Source organism: Hyla sarda, chromosome 3 (assembly GCF_029499605.1).
Source record: "Hyla sarda isolate aHylSar1 chromosome 3, aHylSar1.hap1, whole genome shotgun sequence".
NCBI classification, from domain to species: domain Eukaryota; kingdom Metazoa; phylum Chordata; class Amphibia; order Anura; family Hylidae; genus Hyla; species Hyla sarda.
This window is the reverse complement of record NC_079191.1, coordinates 36,931,532-36,954,441: the sequence shown is the minus strand read 5'-3', so window position 1 is coordinate 36,954,441 and position 22,910 is coordinate 36,931,532. Positions and strand designations below refer to the sequence as shown.

Here is a 22,910-nt window from a genome sequence, read left to right as displayed (position 1 = left end):
GGTGATCGGGGGTGTATCCTACACCCCCGATCACCTTGTATCTCCGGGTCAGAGGGTCACCAGTGACCCGCATCACCGGAATCGCATTGATTCACAAGTGTGAATTTGCTTGCGTTTTTTTGCGATCGCCGACATGGGGCGGTCTAATGACCCCCCCCCCTGGGCGTTTGCACGGGATGCCTGCTGAATGATTTCAGCAGGCATCCCGGTCCGATCCCCGCCCGGCGGGGACCTGAATTGTCCATGACTTACGCGTACGTCATGGGTCCTTAAGTACCAGGGTGTCATGACGTACGCGTACGTCAAGGGTCCTTAAGGGGTTAAAGAGAAGGCTAGAGAGAGTAGTGGATGCTTGGAATAGCCTTCCTGCAGAAGTGGTCGCTGCAAATACAGTGAAGGAGTTTAAGCATGCATGGGATAGGTATAAGGCTATCCTTCATATAAGATAGGGATAGGTTTAAAGCTATCCTTCATATAAGATAGGTATAAGGCTATTCTTCAAATAAGATAGGGATAGGTATAAGGCTATCCTTCATATAAGATAGGGATAGGTATAAGGCTATCCTTCATATAAGATAGGGATAGGCATAAGGCTATCCTTCATATAAGATAGGGATAGGCATAAGACTATCATTCATATAAGATAAGGATAGGTGTAAGGCTATCCTTCATATAAGGCAGGGCCAGGGACTATTCCTAGTATTCAGAATACTGTGCAGACTAGATGGGCAAAATGGTTCTTATTTGCAGACACCTTCTATGTTTCTATGTAACTTGAATGCTTGGCTGAGAGATGGATGGAGATAGGTGCCACCACACAACAACCATCTTATGTGTGTAACCAGCTTAAATGGGCACTGTCACCAAACATTTTATTTGATATGTTGTAGTACGTATGTACTACAACATATCTCTAATATAAATCTATTAAAAAAAATTCTCATTAAAATAGTTTTATTTTAATGTTGAAAACCGGCCACTAGGGGTCTCCCTCCTAGTGGCCGACTGCATGCTGGCGTGACGTCATGCTTGAATTCGGACCAATGCCGGCCGGGCAATCGGTCCTAATTCATTCAGCCTGCGCTCGCTCCCTGCCTGTCAATCAGACAGGCTGGAGCGAGCACTGAGAGCGCATTGGCTCCCTGGCTTCACCCGCTGACCCAGTCTCCTGCTGCTCTGCACTCTGGTATGGCTGGGGGGAGCGGGGTCGGGGCCCTTACAAAACTATAGATTTCAACAGAGGGGGGAGCGGGGTTCGGGGTAGCGCCACGGCGCTAACAGTTATTGTTTTCAACACAGGGTGCCTCCAGTTGTTTCACCACTACAACTCCCAGCATGCCCTGACAGCCAGTAGATGTCAGGGTAAGCTGGGAGTTGTAGTGGTGAAACAGCTTGAGGCACACTGTATAGGTGAACTAAGGGCGGAAGTCTCCCCCCCCCAACAGGCATCAGTGACGTTGTGCCTGCTGTGGAAGTCTGCCTGGTTGTGTGCACACTACCAGGCAGACAAAAAGGCATTTTTAATATAGTTTAAAAAAAATTTATGCAGGGAGGGGGTTAGGGATAGATGGGCAATAGGCAGGGACAGAAAAAAAAAAGATGGTGGCAGCTACTCTTTAAGAGTCGTTTTCTCAATGATCGAACATTGTTTATATTGTATGTTCATATAATTTTTGCCTGACTACTTCATCCAATTGTACAGTCTGTAGAAAAGCTTATCAGGAAGGAATAAGATGCAAACTTAGGATAAGAGTCTTTGATGTTTGTGTGGGAACCAGCTCAGTGACGCCTCCTAGTGTGAGCAGATAAGCAGAGTAAACAGTCTGTGCAGAGGGAGATTCTATCAATACAGTCCAAGAGCCACGTGCTGCACCCAGCATACCGAAAAAGGGGGCTGATCAGAGAGATATCTGATTGGTATCTTTTAACTGATGACGTAAGATCAAGAAATTCTAGAAGCTTAAAAGGGGTACTCCTCCCCTAGACATCTTATACCCTATCTAAAGGATAGGGGATAAGATGTCTGATCACAGGGGTCCCCCGCGATCTCTGTGCAGCACCCTGCGTTCATCACGGCCACGCCCCCTCATGGCGTCACCCCACACCCCCTCAATGCAAGTCTATGTGAGGGGGCGTGGTGGATGCCACGCCCCCTCCCATAGACTTGAATTGAGGGGGTGTGGTGTGACGTCAGGAGCGGTGTGGCCGTGACATCACGACCCCCGCCACCCGCTCCAAGTGTTCGGAACAAAATGTTCCGAACGCTGGGACAGCGGAGCACCCCTTTAAGAACATTCTGCTGATCATTGGTACAGATGTAGTAGGGCAGGGGTGTCAAACTCAAATTCATCGGGGGCCGCATCAGCAGTTTGGTCACCCTCAAAGGGCCGGTTGTATCTGTAGGACCCCTCCTCCCCCCCCCACATACCATATATGCCGGCATATAAGACGACTGAGTGTATAAGACGACCCCCAACTTTTACAGTTAAAATGTAGAGTTTGGGATATACTCGCCATATAAGACTACCCATCCTACCGCAATGTACAGTACCTAATAGTTCCCCCCACATTAGGTGGCAGCATGTTCCCCCACATTAGTTGGCAGCATGTTCCCCCACATTAGGTAGGCAGTATAGTTCCCCCCACATTAGGTAGGCAGTATAGTTCCCCCCACATTAGGTAGGCAGTATAGTTCCCCCCACATTAGGTAGGCAGTATAGTTCCCCCCACATTAGGTAGGCAGTATAGTTCCCCCCACATTAGGTAGGCAGTATAGTTCCCCCCACATTAGGTAGGCAGTATAGTTCCCCCCACATTAGGTTGGCAGTATAGTTCCCCCCCACATTAGGTAGGCAGCATGTTCCCCCACACATTAGGTTGGCAGAACTCTCTCTCAGAGGAACAGAGGAAATTCCTTTCTTTTTGGAACACTGATGATATCACGAGCACAGTGCTCTCTGCTGACATCTCTGTCCATTTTAGCAACCATGCATAGCAGGTGTATGCTAAGGGCAGCATGGTGGCTCAATGGTTAGCACTGCTGCCATGCAGTGCTGGGGACTTGGGTTCAAATCCCACTAAGGACAACAATAAATAAAACATTATTATTATAATAACGTCAGCAGAGAGAACTGTGCTTGTGATGTCATCAGAGAGCATTCCAAAAAGAAAAGAATTTCCTCTGTAGTATTCAGCAGCTAATAAGTACAGGAAGGATTAAGATTTTGTAATAGAAGTAATTTACAAATATGTTTAACTTTCTGCCACCAGTTGATTTAAAAGAAAAAAGGTTTTCACCGAAGTACCCCTTTAAAAAAAATGGACAATAATGAATGCACATGGATGTTTTCCGTTTGGATCCGTTATTGTTCAGTTAATAAACAAAACACATTTTTTTTTTAAGTTCTGAGCATGCTCAGAAGTAAAAATGGATAAAAAAAAAACGATTGAAAAAATGGATGCAAATGAATGAAATTAAAGGCTCATCCGTTTTCCATAGACTTCAATGTTAAAATTGCTGTATCCAGTTTTTATTCAGTTTTTTTGATGGAAGAAAAAATACTGCATGTGCTGTTTTTTCTTCTGTCAAAAAAAACTAAATGAGTGCAGACGGGTACAAACGGATGTAAACGAATTGTAAAAAAATCCCATTGAAAGGAATGGGATTTTTTTTATCTGTTTTTAATCTATTTACAGCCTGAAAGAACGGAACTGATACAGGGATAAAAAAAAAACGGGGACAGATGGCCGTGTGAACGCACCCTTACCGGGTCAATGATATCTTTTTACACATCTTTTTTACAGACTAGTTTGTATATTTTTATTCAAACTCCTCCAAGCTGCAGTCTAGCAGCCAGGAGGGGAAATTGAACCGGGGTCTCCTGTTCAAGCAATTGGGTGTTGGTCCCAGAGGTCAGCTTCATCTATCTTGAATTTATCACCCATCCATATACTCTGCTCCATCGGTGTCATAAATATTTAAAGGGGTACTCCACCCCTAGACATCTTAGCCCCTATCCAAAGGATAGGGGATAAGATGTCTGATCACGGGGGTCCCGCCGCTGGGGATCCCCGCCATATAGCATGCGGCTCCCACCTGCTTCTGCTCCGGAAGCGCTGGAGGGTTTGGGTCCCGACCACCTGAAGGGAAGTCTGTGACCTCACGACTCCGCCCCCGTGTGACATCACTACCTGTCCCCTCAATACAAGTCTATGGGAGGGGGCGTGACTCTTGTAAACTCTCTTGTAAACTCTAGTTTAATTGCATCGGGGGGAAAACTCTTTTTTTTTTTTTTTTTTTTTTTAAATCAACTGGTGTCAGATGTTAAACAGATTTGTAAATTTACTTCTATAAAAAAAAAAAAAAAATCATAATCCTTCCAGTATTTATCAGCTGCTGTATACTACAGAGGAAGTTCTTTTCTTTTTGAATTTCTTTCCAGTCTGACCACAGTGCTCTCTGCTGACACCTCTGCCTGTCTCAGGAACTGTCCAGAGCAGGATAGTTTTGCTATGGGGATTTGCTCCTACTCTGGACAGTTCCTGACATGGACAGCGGTGTCAGCAGAGAGCACTGTGGTCAGACCGAAAATAAATTCAAAAAGAAAAGAATTTCCTCTGTAGTATACAGCCGCTGATAAGTGGAAGGATTAAGAATTTTTAATAGAAGTAAAACTTTCTGCCACCAGTTGATTTAAAAAGAAAAAAAATGTTTTCCACCGGAGTACCCCTTTAAGACAGTAATTTTAAGTCTTAGTTTCTTTAAGGTAAATGTTTTATGTAATAATTGTAATCTACATAATCCTCAGCGCTTTACAATTGGGGAAGTAAATGAGAAGTAAAACACAAGATCAAAGCAAATAACAGTTTGCAATGAATCTCTACAGACCTTGTAGTGTAAATGTAGAAGTAACATGTGGTGCGATGTCTTCTTATTTTCATAGAAAGAGATGGTAGTGAAATCGAATAGACTGCAGTCTCACCGGACCGGAAATGGCACAGAAGGTAAGGACCGGTTCAGGGTACGTCATGGGGTTAAAGGGGTATTCCGGGGATATTAAACTTATCCCCTAACCAAAGGATAGGGGATACGTTTCTGATTACGAGGGGTCTGACCAATGGGGCCCGATTATTTACTGACCGGGCTGTCACTCAAATGAGTTATTCAGGACTAGAAAAACAGAGCTGATTTATTAACAAAAAACTGCACCACACCTGTCCTCAGGTTATGTGTGGTATTGCAGCTCAGTCCCATTGAATTGAATGGAGCCAAGTTGTAATACCATACACAACCTGAGAACAGGGGTGGTGCTGTTTTTAAAATAATTTATCTCTGATTTTCTATTTCTGAAAAAAAAAACTTTTTATGCCGGTTTCTGAGCATGGGGGCTGGAGCGCACCTAGGATGGGTGAGTAACCGCCCCCTGTACAGGAGATCGCGGGGGTACCCCCAGCGGTCAGACCCTAGTCTGTGGATAGGGGATATGTTTTATTTCCACAGAGTACCCCTTTAATTGCTTCAATCGTTCCCATGTTTCACAAGTGAATTCTCAGAATTAAAGGGGTACTCTGGAGGAAAACTTTTTTTTTTTTTTTTTCTTTAAATCAACTGGTGCCAGAAAGTTTAAACAGATTTGTAAATTACTTCTATTAAAAAATCTTAATACTTCCAATACTTATTAGCTGCTGAATACTACAGAAGGAATTCTTTTCTTTTTGGAACACAGAGCTCTCTGCTGACATCACAAGCACAGTGCTCTCTGCTGACATCTCTGTCCATTTTAGGAACTGTCCAGAGCAGCATATGTTTGCTATGGGGATTTTCTCCTACTCTGGAAAGTTCTTAAAATGGACAGAGATGTCAGCAGGGAGCACTGTCCTCCCATAGACTTGCATTGAGGGGGCGTGACATCATGAGGGGGCGGGGCTATGACCTCACACGCTCCCAACACCGGCTCCAGCATTTGGAACAGTTTGTTCAAAACGTTGAGCAGCGGAGTACCCCTTTAAATACTACCAGTGTTTCCAGACACACTCCCGGCGCCGGCTACAGCGTTCGGAACAGTTCAAACGGTGAGCAGTGGAGTACCCCTTTAAGGCCTCTTTCACACTATGAAATAGTTCCGTTTAGGAACTTCCGTCACAATATCGGGAAAACCTGCCGTTACAAAACCCCTGACGGCCGTGACTAAATCGCATTGCAGCCTATGGGGTTTTGTAACTGCCCGTTTGCACCCGTATATGCCCGTATTACGCACGTGATACAGTGACGGGACATCGTGGCAGAACAATTACTGCATGCATGTATCACGCCCGTTATGAATTACGGGCATATACGGGTGCAAACGGGCAGTTACAAAACCCCATAGGCTGCAATGCGATTTAGTCACGGCCGTCAGGGGTTTTGTAACGGCAGGTTTTCCCGATATTGTGACGGAAGTTCCTAAACGGAACTATTTCATACTGTGAAAGAGGCCTATGCTGGAGGTATAACATTTCTAGAAATTGAGCTTAAAAAATGCAGAACTAGTAAGGAGATCTCCGGGATCCCTGTATATATATTTGGGGCAGATGATCTTTCTCACTGTACATTATAATGGCACCAGGGAATGTATATACAGTAGCAGAGACTCCTATTTCTCCCAGGACTCCCTGTTCCTCTATTGGCATGAGCTGCAAGGCATATAGTACTGTGTGCATCGCCGCTCACCTCCTAGGATAGGAACGGGTTACAATACGCTAACAACACACAGTACTGCCGCATTCATGGTTGCGAGCACCATATTTGTATAAAATGGATATTTTTGTTTGTTTGTTATTTTTGTCATTTCCATACAGTTACATTTTTAAACTTTTGTATTTGTCAAGAACTCTGTCTCTGTATCCATTGTAATGCAGCATTGTTTATTTTTTTTATTTTTTTAGCTTCAAGACCTACACAAAGAAGTTACCCCGACCTCTCTAGTTTTAATATGAATGAACGTGAGTAGGGGCATGCCGAATTCTGTTTAAATATATTTTTTTTAAAAGGCTCACTTTGCACTTGGTGTCTGATCTGCGGATGTCATGTTATACAGCTAAGGGAGCTGATCAGATTTATGTAAAGTGTTTTTGGGAAAGGATTCAGTTTAACATATTAATTATTACTTTCTGTGCTTAGTAGTCCAATGAGCGGTCCTACATAGTGATTTGCAGCCTTCCTTATAAGGGTGTACATACAGAGATAGCGGTGAGTGGAACCTCCCACTGGACTCTTAAGCCCAGAAATGAATAATCAATAAAATACAAGTTATACAAGGCCGTTCGTTTCATTACTGTAACTGGGTCAAGTGATCACCAGTCTGACCCACCGAAAATCATGGGATCAGGATATATATAGTAGTTATACACCTCTCCTCCCAGCTCTATCTGTATACTGCTGCTGCTATCTCTATGGGATCAGGATATACAGTAATTTCCGTAAATGTTGGCACTCCTGAAATCTTTCTAGAAAAGGATTGCAGTAACACATGTTTTGCTATATACCTGTTTGTTCCCTTTGTGGGTATTGGAACTAAACCAAAAAGGAGGGGAAAAAGCAAATTGGACATAATGTCACACCAAACTCCAAAAAATGGGCTGGACAAAATGATTGGCACCCTTTCAAAATTGTGGAAAAATAAGATTGTTTCAAGCATGTGATGCTCATTTAAACTCACCTGGGGCAAGTAACAGGTGTGGGCAATAGAAAAATCACACCTGAAAGCAGATAAAAAGGAGAGAAGTTCACTTAGTCTTTGCATTGTGTGTCTGTGTGTGCCACACTAAGCATAGACAACAGAAAGAGGAGAAGAGAACTGTTTAAGGACTTGTAACCTTGAGATTGTTGCTATTTTTCCACAATTTAGGTTCTCAAGTCCATCTCCAGAGATCTAGATTTGCCTTTGTCCACAGTGCGCTACAATATCAAGAAATGTGCAACCCATGGCACTGTAGCTAATCTCCCTGTGCGTGGACGGAAGAGAAAAATTGATGAATGGTGTCAATGCAGGATAGTTCAGATGGTGGATAAGCAGCCCCAAACAAGTTCCAAAGATATTCAAGCTGTCCTGCAGGCTCAGGGAACATCAGTGTCAGCACAAACTATCTGTCAACATTTTAATGAAATGAAACGCTATGGCAGGAGACCCAGGAGGAACCCACTGCTGACACAGAGACATAAAAAACAAAACTGCATTTTGCAAAATGAACTTTATTAAGCCAAAATCCTTCTGGGAAAACGTCTTGTGGACAGATGAGACCAAGATAGATCTTTTTGGTAAAGCAAATCATTCTACTGTTTAGTGAAAATGGAATGAGGCCTACAAAGAAAAGAACACCGTACCTACGGTGAAATATGGTGGAGGGTCAATGATGTTTTGGGGTTGTTTTGCTGCCTCTGGCACTGGGTGCCTTGAATGTGTACAAGACATCATGAAATCTGAGGATTACCAACGGATTTTGGGTCGCACTGTACAGCCCAGTGTCAGAAAGCTGGGTTTGCATCCGAGATCTTGGGTCTTCCAGCAGGACAATGACCCCAAACATACGTCAAAAAGCACCCAGAAATGGATGGCAACAAAGCACTGGAGAGTTCTGAAGTGGCAACAATGAGTCCAGATCTAAATCCCATTGAACACCTGAGGATAGATCTTAAAATTGCTGTTGGGAAAAGGCGTCTTCCAATAAGAGAGACCTGGAGCAATTCATAAAGGAAGAGTGGTCCAACATTCCGGCTGAGAGGTGTAAGAAGCTTAATGATGGTTATAGGAAGATACTGATTTCAGTTATTTTTTCCAAAGGGTGTGCAACCAAATATTTAGTTAAGGGTGCCAGTAATTTTGTCCAGACCATTTTTGGAGTTTGGTGACATTATGTCCAATTATCTTTTTTGCTTCTTTTTTGGTTTAGTTCCAACACACACAAAGGGAATAAACATGTGTATAGCAAAACATGTGTTACTGCAATCCTTTTCTGTGAAAAATACTTATTTTTTTTGAAAAATTTCAGGGGTGCCAACATTTACGACTATGACTGTATTGTAGTTATACACCCCCCAGCTCTATGTTTATACTACTGCTGCTATCTCTATGAGATCAGAATATATATATTAGTTATATACCTCCTATTCCAGTTCTATCTGTATACTGCTGCTGCTATCACTATGGGTTCAGGATATATAGTAGTTATATACCTCCCCTCACGCTATATCTGTATACTGCTATCTCTGTGGGATCAGGATACAAAGTAGTTATACACTTCCCCTTAGGGTGTGTTCACTCTTCTTGTTTTTGCCGTGTTTTTTTTTTTTTTATGTGATTTTCCAAACTGAAGGAGAATTACATTATTTTGCTACAATTGTACAATTCGGAATCAAAAATACATAATTTAAACATCAATTATGAAAAATCACCGCAAAAACAGCAACTTCAAATCTTCATAAAACACTGCATTTGTGATTATAGGTCACATCAATACTGCACATGAACTGACTCAAACCCACTTGTGAATCTCAGCTGCTGGGGCCTGGCCTGGTAGTGAGGTCACTAGGCTCCACACCCTCTCTCTGCAAAGAAAATAGTCTTAAAAAAAATCTAGGCAGCATTAAGAAATATTTTCTGTGATTCTGTGTGCAATGAGTGTGGCTGAAATCTCATGCCTGCCACATCAACTACAACAGGTAAGCACAAGGCATACCCAAGAACCTCTACATTATTCTCTAATAAAAGCCTATGCTGCATTGTATAAGCAGAAAACATAAACATTTCCTGGAGTGCTACTTTGAAGGTATGAGATCAATCTATTTAAAAAAAACTATAGGGTAAATGCAAACAGCAGTGTAAAGTTTTATGGTTGAATCCTTTAAATTATTACTTACTTAATTTTTTTTTACTAATATTTGCTATTGCAAAATCTTCTATAGTCACGTTCCATAGGATTGTTAGCAGTCACACAGTAGGTGCACTTCTGGAATAAGTCAATCATCAAAATAGAATTATACAAAGCTTAAAGGGGTACTCGGGCCCTAGACATGTCTGATCGTGAGGGTCCCGCCACTGGGGATCCCCACGATCTCCCTGCTGCACCCGGCATTCCTTTAGAGCGTCGGGTTCAGCGGCGTAGGCTTGTGACGTCACAGCCAAGCCCCGCTCGTCACGTCCACGCCCCCTCAATGCAAGTCTATGGGAGGGGGCGTGACAGCCGTCACGCCCCCTCCCATAGACTTGCATTGAGGGGGCGTGGACGTGACATAACAAGCCTCCGTTCCGCATTGCCAGTCATACGGTTCGGACCCGATCAGACATCTTATCGCGATCAGACATCTTACCCCCTATCCTTTGGAGCGGGGATAAGATGTCTAGGGGCGGAGTACTCCTTTAAGTGAGAAGACTGTCTTGGTATAGGCATCATTCACATGTAGACTAAAACCAGGAGGTCTAGTCAAGGGAACGTCTCGAGTGTGTTATGTCTGTAGAAGAAAATTCATGTGTTTAATGAGTTTTTTAGTTTTTTTGTTTGTTTTGTTTTAAGCAGTACCTAGAGTATCACCCCCTCCCAAATACACTACAGTAAATCCAAAACATGCTAAACTTAACCATGTACAGAAGGTAAAATAAGCATTGAATGCCTCTCCATGTTTATCACTAAATACTGTTTCTTAGAAACAACACTACCAGCCAATTCCAGGTGTTTTTGAAGCTTTCCACAAATGCTCTTGGCTCTTGGACATCTCTTCTGATTCTTCTTCTCACTCTCTTGTGAGGAGCACCTGATCGAGGCAAACTTATGGTGAAAATGATTCTTTCCAATTCTGTATTATGGCCCCAACATCACTGGAACATTCAGAAGCATAGAAATGCGCCTGTAACCAACACTAATGTTATGTTTTACAACAATTAGGTTGTGATGGTCTCGAGACAGCTCTTTGCTTTTACCCATCATGAGATGTGTCTTGTGTGGCACCTCGGCAATGAGACCTTTCTTTTGTAGCCATCAGTTGGGACTGAACCGGCCGACATTAATTTGTACTGACAATGGTCTAGGTTGCTTTGTAATTACTGATAGATTTCAGCTGTTGTCTTGGCTTTCCATGCCTTTTTACACCTCCCTTTCTTTATGTGTTCAATACTTTTTACCTGTGTCATTTCACATTATTACACGTAAGTTAACTTAAAGGGGTAGTCCAGTGGTGAAAAACGTATCCCCTATCCTAAGGATAGGGGATAAGTTTGAGATCGCAGGGGGTCCGACCGCTGGGGCCCCCTGCGATCTCTCTGTACGGGGGCCAGGCTCTCCAGCCAGATAGCGGGTGTCGACCCCCGCACGAAGCAGCGGCTGACACCCCCCCTCAATACATCGCTATGGCATAGCCGGAGATTGCCGAAGGCAGCACTTCGGCTCTGCCATAGAGTTGTATTGAGGGGGCGTGTCGGCTGCCGCTTCGTACGGGGGTCGACACGCCCCCTTCGTGCGGGCTGTCGAGGCCCCGTACAGGAGATTTGCAACTTATTCCCTATCCTTAGGATAGGGGATAAGTTGTTCACCACTTGTTCACTACTGGACTACTCCTTTCATTTGTGAGCTTATTTGCTTTGGTTTCTTTGTATGTATGGATTGCTTGGGTTGTTACCAACATCTGGGGAAAATTTCACCTTTAAAGGCACCTTTTGGAAATATATTTAGTGAGAAAAATGGTGACGTGTTCAATACTTAATTTACCTGCTGTACATGCGAAATGTGTCTAGTGGGTTGTAGAATAAGATTGAGCTACGCTTTTCCATATTTAAAACCCTGTAACAAAATGTGTCTGTGAAAGGGTTACTCCGCTCCCCAGCGTCCGGAACTCAATGTTCCGAACGTTGGGTGCGGGCTTCCGTATTTTTATGCCCGCTCCCTTGTGACGTCATGCCCCGCCCCCTCAATGGAAGTCTATGGGAGTCAGCCCCCTTCCCACAGACTTTCAATTAAGGGGGCGGGGCGGGTGACGTCATGAGGGGGCGGGCGTGAACATGGAAGCCCACACCCAGAGTTCGGAACATTGAGTTCCAGATGCTGGGGAGCGGAGTAACCCTTTAATGATACCATAATAGTCTATGGGTGACAGATGGCATTCTACATCTTTCTTCATGTGTGTTATATGTATACATCAAAACTTTTTCCGGCATATAAATGCTAAACAGAGACATAAAAATAGGCCAAAGGAACTTTTTCTGCAAATGCTTCTAAGTCGCAAACCGTACAGTAACATGTCATATCTGTTCCAATATATATATATATATATATATATATATATATATATATATAATATATGATACGATTACCATAGTGGGATTGTATAGTATAGATTGGTGGCACCTGGACTGGTACGTGGGCACATCACAGTTGATTCACGGCAGGCCGTAGACATGGGGGATAATAGACCCATACTTTATATAAGCCGTAGCCACACGCAGAATAGACCTCTAAAAGGCATCCCCCGTAAATCACTTGTTATGGCAATAATCCTGAGCTGAATGATTTCCCAGTCTTTTCTACATCTCAGCCGCTGTATTTATAAATCACGTAAATATGTTAAATCCATCTGGTCGTCCCTTCCTATGTGTTACATCACCATCTACAAAATACAAAGCAGCAAATGCACCCAAAATATTTTCAGCCTGGTGCTTATGAGGGAATCCTTTGTGGGGATTATCCCATTATCCCATACATAACATGTTCACAGACATTTTCATTTATGAATGAGACTGGATTGTGAATGGAGAAATAAAGTCGCTTGAGGGGGGGCTGGTAAATAAATGCACTCATTCTGCTTTTTGACATATACAGCTCTAAGATAAGGATAATAGGGGCTGAGCACTGACTGATAGATCCCCCGCATGTCACAAACAATACATTTTTACTTTTTTTTTAATTGCTTATATAGCACCAACATATTTCATAGCGCTGTACAGTGGTCCCTCAACATACGATGGTAATTCGTTCCAAATGAACCATCGTTTGTTGAAACCATCGTATGTTGAGGGATCCGTGCAATGGAAAGTATAGGAAGTTATACTCACCTGTCCCCGCCGCTCCGGACCATCACCGCTGCCCTGGATGTCGCCGTCCATCGCTGTCACCGCGTCCCTGTGGTGTCCTCGTCGCTTCAGACCTTCTCCCCTGCCCGGGATCGTTGTTCCTTATCATCGTCATCACGACGCTATGCACGCCGCTCCTATTGGATGACGGGACGGCGTGCGCAGCGACATGACGACTATGTAGAGCGCCGACGATGCAGGGGATCCCAAAGAGGATGGTCCAGAGCGCCGGGGACATGTAAGTGATCGTCACCGGACCACACGCGGCACCTTAAACGGCTATCAGGTGGCAGCTGAAGCAGTCTGCGCTGCCGGATAGCAGTTTGTGATGACCCCGACATACAAAAGCATCGTATGTTGATGCTGCCTTCAACATGGGATGGCCTCTGAGAGGCCATTGTATGTTGAAATGATCGTATGTCGGGGCCATCGTAGATCGGGGGATCATTGTACAGAGATTGTCATCATACAACAGTAGGACCCGCAATGTAAGCTCCCTTTTAGGGCTTATTCCAAGTAAAGTCATTGAGCCAATTTATGGAATTAAGGAGGAAACGGGAGACCCTGGAGGAAACCCAAGAGAACTCGGGAAGAACATACAAATGCTGGGCAGATGTTGCCCATGTCTGGATTTGAATCCAGGAGCTTTAATGGGGTACTCCGCTGCTCAGCATTTGGAATAAACTGTTCCGAACGTTGGACCCGGCGCCTTGAGCTCCTGACCTCATAGCCCCTCCGCCTCATGAAGTCACACCTCGCCCCCTCAATGCAAGTCTATGGTAGGGGGCGTGACAGCTGTCACGCCCCCTCCCATAGACTTGCATTGATGGAGCGGGGTGTGACGGCACCAGGGGGCGGAGCTATTGCTTTATGAGCTCCCAGCGCCGGCTCCAGCGTTTAGAACAGTTTTTCCAAACGCTGAGCAGCGGAGTACCCCTTTAACCCCTTAAGGACTCAGCCCATTTTGGCCTTAAGGACTCAGACAATTTAATTTTTACGTTTTCATTTTTTCCTCCTCGCCTTCTAAAAATCATAACTCTTTTATATTTTCATCCACAGACTAGTATGAGGGCTTGTTTTTTGTGCGACCAGATCCTTTGTAATGACATCACTCATTATATCATAAAATGTATGGCGCAACCAAAAAACACTATTTTTGTGGGGAAATTAAAACGAAAAACGCAATTTTGCTAATTTTGGAAGGTTTTGTTTTCACGCCGTACAATTTATGGTAAAAATGACATGTGTTCTTTATTCTGAGGGTCAATACGATTAAAATGATACCCATTACATACTTTTATATTATTGTTGCGCTTAAAAAAAATCACAAACTTTTTAACCAAATTAGTACGTTTATAATCCCTTTATTTTGATGACCTCTAACTTTTTTATTTTCCCGTATAAGTGGCGGTATGGGGGCTCATTTTTTTGCGCCATGATCTGTACTTTTTCTTGATACCACATTTGCATATAAAAAACTTTTAATACATTTTTTATAATTTTTTTTTTAATAAAATGTATTAAAAAAGTAGGAATTTTGGACTTTTTTTATTTTTTTTCGTTCACGCCGTTCACCGTACGGGATCATTAACATTTTATTTTAATAGTTCGGACATTTACGCACGCGGCGATACCAAATATGTCTATAAAAAATGTTTTTTACGCTTTTTGGGGGTAAAATAGGAAAAAACGGACGTTTTACTTTTTTATTGGGGGAGGGGATTTTTCACTTTTTTTTTACTTTTACATTTTTTTACATTTTTTTTTTTTACACTTGAATAGTCCACATAGGGGACTATTCATAGCAATACCATGATTGCTAATACTGATCTGTTCTATCGGTTATCTCCTGCTCTGGTCTGCTCGATCACAGACCAGAGCAGGAGATGCCAGGAGCCGCACGGAGGAAGGAGAGGGGACCTCCGTGCGGCGTTATCACGAACTGCCGCAGATGCCGGCATCTGTATTGATCCCGGCACCTGAGGGGTTAATGGCGGACGCCCGCGAGATCGCGGGCGTCGGCCATTGCCGGCGGGTCCCTGGCTGCGATCAGCAGCCGGGATCAGCCGCGCATGACACGGGCATCGCTCCGATGCCCGCGGTTATGCTTAGGACGTAAATGTACGTCCTGGTGCGTTAAGTACCACCTCACCAGGACGTACATTTACGTCCTGCGTCCTTAAGGGGTTAAGACAACAATGCTTACCACTGTCTTGGATGAAGGCTGTCAGAAGCAGGATCCGCTGGAGTGGGGCATGTGGCAACGGCAACCAGGGCTCAACAACAAGATAGGAGTCCGCCGGGTGCTATGTGAATGGCAGTCATTATACAACGTAGAGTCACGTAATTTTATTGAACAAACCTCCTAATGATAACAGTATTTTTTTTAAACATAAAAAACTTACAGTGCACTGTTCCGAATTATTACACGTGCAGGGGGGGCCTCCAGCTGCTCCAGAAAGTCCAATTAGAAAGTTAAAACTTCACCTTTAATATAGCATGTTAAAAACAGAGGATATCCATGGTGGAAATAAAAAGGAAGGGAAACCGACGCGTTTCGAGCCTGTACTGGCTCTTAGTCGTGGCACCAATACCGCACCAATACCGTACAGTGGTGAGCTGAATCCCTCCTTTTTCTTTGTTTTTTCTGAATTATTACGCACAGAAAGTTTCAAAACACTTTATAGGTTGTAAAGAACTGAAAATTGTCATTTGTTGTGTTTGCAGCATTTTTACTGAAATCAAAAGCGATTTCAATCAAAGCTTAAGCAACATTTTAACTTTTTAAACATTTTAACAGGTCACATTACATTTTAACTTAGGACCCCTTATTTGATAGCAGCTTCACAAGTCTTGCATCCATTGAACTTGTGAGTTTTTGGACAGTTTCTGCATGAATTTGTTTGCAAGATGTCAGAATGCTGTTTGGATGTAAACTGCCTCCCACCCTCATAGATCTTTTGCTTGAGGATGCTCTGAAGGTTCTCAATAGGATTGAGGTCAGGGGAAGATGGAGGCCACACCATGACTTTCTCTCCTTTTATCTCCATAGCAGCCATTGATGCAGAGGTATTCTTTGCAGCATGAGATGATTTTATTACGGAAAGCATAGTTCTTTCTTCTGTACCAGGGAAGAAAGTGGTCAGTCAGAAACTCCACATACTTTGCAGAGGTCATCTTTACACTTTTGGGGACCCTAAAGGGGCTGACCAGCTCTCTTCCCATGATTCTGGCCCAAAATCCACCACCGCCTTGCTGACGTTGCAGCCTTGTTGGAAAAGGGTGGCCGTCCACCAACCATCCACTACTCCATCGATCTGGATCATCCAGGGTTGTACAGCCCTCATCTGTGAACAGGACTGTTTGAAAATTAGTCTTCATGTATTTTTCTGCCCAATGCAGCAGTTTCTGTTGTGAGCATTGGTTAGTGGTGGCCAAATAGAAGGTTTATGCACAGTTGCAAAACTCTGGAGAACTCTACACCTTGATATCCGTGGGACTCCAGAGGCACCAGCAGATTCAAATATCTGTTTGCTGCTATGTAAGGGTATTTTAGCAGCTGCTCTCTTGATCCGATGCATGGATCTGGCAGAAATCTTCCTCTATGTGCCTTTATCTGCACGAACCAGTCTGTGCTCTGAATCAGCCACAAATCTCTTAATAGTGCGATGATCACGCTTAAGTTTTCATGAAATATCTAATGTTTCCATACCTCTTCCAAGACATTGAACTATTTCACTCTTTTTGGCAGCAGAGAGATCCTTTTTCTTCACCATATTGCTTGAAAATGGTTCTCTGCAACACCCACCTTTAGTAGTTTTTCCTTAAATTGGACTCACCTGGCAATATAAATAACACAGGTGTCCGAGATTCTTTTCAGTGATCAAGAGCCCTGAGACACAATTTCATCCATGAGTTAAACTGAAAAACAAAATATTTTATCTTTGTGACACTTAAATATAATTTGCATAATAATTTGGAACAGGATGTAGAATGGAAGAAATTTTTGTGAAGGTTTAGTGAAGGACAGAAACCAACCACCTTCCCATGGAAGGAATAGATTTTTTTTGGTTTTACCTTTTACATAGGTTGGGCTGAGGTGTCTGGTAAATATTTACACTTTCGCCCTCACATTATTATGTGGAGCCAAGCATGTAGGTTTACAGTGGGGCAAAAAAGTATTTAGTCAGGCACCAATTGTGCAAGTTCTCCTCCCACTTAAAAATATGAGAGAGGCCTGTAATTTTAATTATAGGTATACCTCAAATATAAGAGACATAATGAGAAAAAAAAATCCATAAAATCACATGTCTGATTTTTAAAGAATTTATTTGCAGATTATGGTGAAAAATAAGTATATGATCAATAACAAAAGTTCATCTCAATACTTTGTTATATACCCTTTGTTGGCAATGACACAGGTCAAATGTTCACAGGGTTTTCACACACTGTTGCTGGTATTTTACCCATTCCTCCATGCAGATCTCCTCCAGAGCAGTGATGTTTTAATGGAAGGAGGTTTTTAATCAAAATCTCACGATACATGGCCCCATTCATTCTTTCCTTTACACGGATCAGTTATCCTGGTCCCTTAGCAGAAAAACAGCCCCAAAGCATGATTTCTCCACCCCCATGCTTCACAGTAGGTATGGTGTTCTTTGGATGGCATTCTTTTTCCTCCAAACACGACGAGTTGTGTTTTTAACAAATAGTTCTACTTTGGTTTCATCTGGCCATATGACATTCTCCCAATACTCTTATGGATCATTCAAATGCTCTCTAGCAAACTTCAGACGGGCCAGGACATGTACTGGCTTAAGCAGGGGGACATCTGGCACTGCATTATTTGAGTCCCTGGCAGCATAGTGTGCTACTGATGGTAGCCTTTGTTACTTTGCTCCCAGCTCTCTGCAGGTCATTTTCTAGGTGTGTCCCCCCCCCCCGTGTGGTTCTGGGATTTTTGCTCACTGTTCTTGTGATCATTTTGACACCACGGGATCTTACATGGAGCCCCATATGGAGGGAGATTATCAGTGGTCGTGTATGTCTTTTCTATTTTCTACTAATTGCTCCCACAGCTGATTTCTTCACACCAAGCTGCTTGCCTATTGCAGACTCAGTCTTCCCAGCCTGGTGCAGGTCTACAATTTTGTTTCTGGTGTCCTTTGACAGCTCTTTGGTCTTGGCCATAGTGGAGTTTGGAGTGTGACTGTTTGAGGTTGTGGACAGGTGTCTTTTATACTGATAACAAGTTCACACAGGAGCCATTATTACAGGTAACAAGTGGAGGACAGAGGAGTTACAGGTCTGTGAGAGACAGAAATCTTGCTTGTTTGTTATTGACCAAATACTTATTTTCACCCATAATTTGCAAATAAATTCTATTCTTTAAAATTCAGACAATGTGATTTTATGAATTTTTTCAAGTGGGAGAACTTGCACAATTGGTGGCTGACTAAATACTTTTTGCCCCACTGTACCACTGTGGCTGGTGATTATTTCAACTTAAAGGGATAGTCCCATAGTGTCTTATGGCAAGGGGTATGACCGCTGGTATCCCAATAGGGGATACCTACAGGGTCCCACCTCCTTTTGTTTTGTATAGAGCTTCTGGAGATAGCTGTACAGTGTTCAACTATGTCAGCAGCTCTCATACAGAATGAATGGAGTGAAGGCGCAGTAAATTTCTGCTTAATTCAAAACAAATGTTGGGGCCTCATCCTCAAGATCATGGGGGTCCTAGGGGATGGGCTGCCACAATATGACATGTCCTTCTATCAAATGGTTAGGGATAAATACTTTTATGAAAAACTTTTTATATTTTGTTGTGCTGATGATAAGATGACTTATTTTTTTAAATATACATTTATTTAAATTTCAGTTTTACTAAAAAAATAAAAAATGAAAATAGCCGTCATTTATGTTTATGCAGACAGACTACTCTGTATTTTGCAGCATACTGGATAACGGCCGTAAAGTGTGTTGGTATCCAGTATAGGTGAGCACCATTGCACCACTACAGCCTTCAGCTGTTCCTAAACTATAACTCCCATGATGGAAGTTGTACTTTTGCAACAGCTGGGGGTACAATCTTTGTTAAACTCTGTGTTAGAGCTGTGTATTCTCCAGGTGTGTGCCTCCATATCTTGCAAAACTACAGACAAAGGATGTGAGGGCATGCTGAGAGTTGTAGTTTTGCAACAGCTAAAGGCAACACTGCTCTAACACAGTGCTTTACAAACACTGCAGCTGTTGCAAAACTACAACTCCCAGCATGCTTGATCAGCCAAGCCTATCTCTGACTCCTGAATGAGAAAGAAGCTGATCAGACATTCAGGAGTATGTAAAAGCTGAATGACACACATAGTGACAGCTATGTTGAATAGCATCCAGCTTTACTAGGAACAGATAGAAAATGTATGGAACAGATATAAAACTACTGTGCAGGGATTTGCAGACTGACAGAATGCTCCCAGACTGAATGCAGATGAGTCATCCACAGTGAGGGAAAGAGATGGCCACGCCCCCTCCATAAATCAAGGATACAAAGCAAGTGAGCAACATATAAATGCTATTTATTAGGGATATATAGGTCCTAGACACATAAGTTATATGTACATGATCAGGATTAGGTACTGAGTAACATAACACTTTTTTATTTTATTTATTTATTTTTGGCACTATGACAGGTACGCTTTAAAGGGAACCTGTTACCTGTGTTATGCTTACACCACAGCTGCATGAAACAGGTGCAGGAAGCAGGGACCCAGAACACCATGATTGACTCTGAAATGCTTAGAGCCAGTGGAACAAAGTGAAACTAGCCACAGGGTGGTAGCCTGTGGCTGCCCTCCAACTTGCCAGCCCTGAGTGAGGAGTCTCTCCTTATCTGTGTATTGGGAGAGACGCGTTACTTAAGGCCAGCAGGTCGGAAAGGATCTGCGGGGAACCACCCAAATGACTAGTTATCATGATAATGTATCATTGTATTTTTAAATGGGCGAGGTTGGAGATTTTTATGATCGCCAGATCCTATCTCCATCCAACATGGGCCGTGGTAGGCGTTGTCTATGTGACAGGATAAAGTTTGTCCTAAAGGGCTTTTGCCACCATGGACACTAGTTTACTGTGTATAAAATAGCTTTTCCCTTGGTTCACCACAGTTCACATGGAAGCTAATGTTATCGTAAAAAAAAATGGCAAGCGCCCCAGAATGGCTTTTCATTTGTCTTACGTATCCCTAATTGTTCTCTACCTTCTCATCATTGTGCTATTTTCATTCTGTTTAATATTCACCTCTTTTTATAGCCATGACTCAGAAGATATAATAACACAGAGGGAATTATTTAAGTCTATTTAGCTATCATTTAGATTTGCTTTCCTTTAGTATCTTTGTTCCCTCCCTTATAATTTGTCATTAAGACACCTTTTCCCATTCAGGAATGAATCTATATTCTTAATGGGTTGTCTGTGAGCTAAATTCTCCATGATAGAACCTTACCGTGTGCTTCATATATCTTTTTATTATGACTACTTCCATTTATGTGTTCATTTAGTTCAGAAAGCTTTACTTCATCTAATTCCATAGAGTAACATTATCAAAGGGCAGGATCCACCCAACCATTAACATTCTACACAATCTAAATCACCCACTAGGCTGCAGAACTAGTCTTCACTATGGCTTGGCGGTATGACCAAATGTGTGTATCACGGTATTTTTTTAAACTTTTGGCGGTTCCACGGTAGATAACGGTATTTCCTAGCCCCCCCCCCCATATTAATTATCACCCCACATCCCCATCGGGGTAAATACTCGCATATCGCCCGCAAGCGCTGCCCTCCTCGTCCTGTATGTTGCGGCCGCTGGCACTGGCACTCTCTATACTGTGCAGTATCCCTATGCCCGGGCTGCAGAAGGTAAACCAAAATAAACGCACCTATGTCGGCCTTACGCTGGGGACGGAACGTCGGACAGCCGTCAGCCTATCACCGGCTGCGGCGATGTTCCGCCTCGGCCGGTGATAGGCTGAGCCCACTGTCATGTAAGAAGCCGGCTTCTTACATGACAGTGGGCTCAGCCTATCACCGGCCGAGGCGGAACATCACTGCGGCCGGTAATAGGCTGACGGCTGTCCGACGTTCCCGTGCCCAGGAAACAAGTGAGGCCGGTACCGGACCAACGGGAGGTGAGTTAAAGTTTATTTTGTTTATTTTTTGCAGCACGGGCATAGGGATACAGCACAGTATAGAGCAGTGGTCTCCAACCTGCGGACCTCCAGATGTTGCAAAACTACAACTCCCAGCATGCCCGGACAGCCAATGGCTGTCCGGGCATGCTGGGAGTTGTAGTTTTGCAACATCTGGAGGTCCGCAGGTTGGAGACCACTGGTATAGAGTGTCAGCGCTGGCGGCCGCAACAAACAGGACGAGGAGGGCAGCGCATGCAAGGGACATGTGAGTAGTACCCCGATGGGGACAGCGCTGGGCTGGGCTAATAATTGGGGGGGGGGGGGGGCAGAACTGCACTCTCAGGTCACATAGGATTAGCTCCCCGATGTGGGGACAGCGCAGCGCTGGGCTCATTCATTCATTCCAGAGGGGGAGGGGGCCAAACCGTTATTGCGGTATGGGTTAAAATTCATATCGTGCAACACAAAAATTTCGGTATTCGGTATGAACCGGTATACCGCCCAGCCCTAGTCTTCACCTATAGCAGCCTCGTCCCCGGGTCCTAATAATGGCTCATGTACTCTGATTGCCCCCAGGTCTAAATGGTAGCTTAGGATTGGAAGACCAGTAACCCCACAAGAAATACATACAAACGGGAATCAAATGAGAAATAATGAGTAAATTCTTACCAGGATGATTGTAGCAGAGTGGGAGTAGTAGTACCTGCAGGACAATTAAGCAGCCACTCGCAGATGGTGACTATAGTAGACAGGAGCTGAAACTTGCTGAATGAGTTAACAAGTATTAAAGAAATAATGCTTCTATGTGTTACTCACTAGGTCATGCAAATGCTTTACATGTCTTTTTTTTATGTGTCTAGCTTCTGTATTTGGCTCACAAATCCCTCTGTTCTGCTGCTCACTCATTCTGACATCCACTGCTCAGGAAGGGGCGTGTCCGAGCCCATCCTCCCTCACCATGCATTCACTTCCTCCCCGAATATAATGTTTTGCCAACATGTACAGCATATAAAAAAGTTTTTGAATCTGACAGTGCCCATTAAACTTGGGGTGATTGTAAATATTAGTAGTACTCACAAACTGATTAATACAAATCAGTAACTGGCAAGTACTACAAATTTTGACCAACGCAAACATACGCAAGCTACAGCAGACCAACGACAACAAACTAGTTGCTGGCTACATCAGCTTTACAGAACAGAGACCCTAAATGGCAAAACCAATATGCCCGGAGTGTCCAAACCCTGACCGATCTCTACAACAAGCCCACAGAAGTCTGCACGAAGGCTCTGTGTCTAGTCACTGGAGTGGACTCCCTCTGCATGTCTGTGGGGCCAACAAATTGCCAGAAAACAACTAAAATCTGTCAAAATCCCATGGCTACTGCCAACAACACCAAAATCGAAACATAGACAATGAAATGGTGGACGTTACAACCACTATGTTCAACAGCATCCAATCTAGTAGCTAAACCCCGCACTACCTGTCATTTGTCCTGATGTAGCTGCTAATAGAGACAGATTTCTCCTAACAGGCAGTGGAGGGCAGATTACAGAGAAGTGAGACACCCTGTGGCCAAGAATTTATAGCGTTTTTACTGGTAAATTATTTTGGTAAATTAAGTTAG

At 43.4% G+C, this 22,910-nt stretch overlaps 1 protein-coding gene across 4 annotated transcripts in view; it reads left to right on the top strand.

Moving 5' to 3' along the window:
• SH3YL1 (SH3 and SYLF domain containing 1) overlaps window positions 1-22,910 on the top strand; it is a 126,151-nt gene that overhangs the window by 75,824 nt on the left and 27,417 nt on the right. For all 4 annotated transcript variants that reach the window (XM_056564068.1, XM_056564065.1, XM_056564066.1 and 1 more), the window contains 2 exons: window positions 4,944-5,004; window positions 6,925-6,981. In XM_056564068.1, coding sequence (XP_056420043.1) covers window positions 4,944-5,004; window positions 6,925-6,981 — 118 coding nt within the window. The remainder of the gene's footprint in view (window positions 1-4,943; window positions 5,005-6,924; window positions 6,982-22,910) is intronic.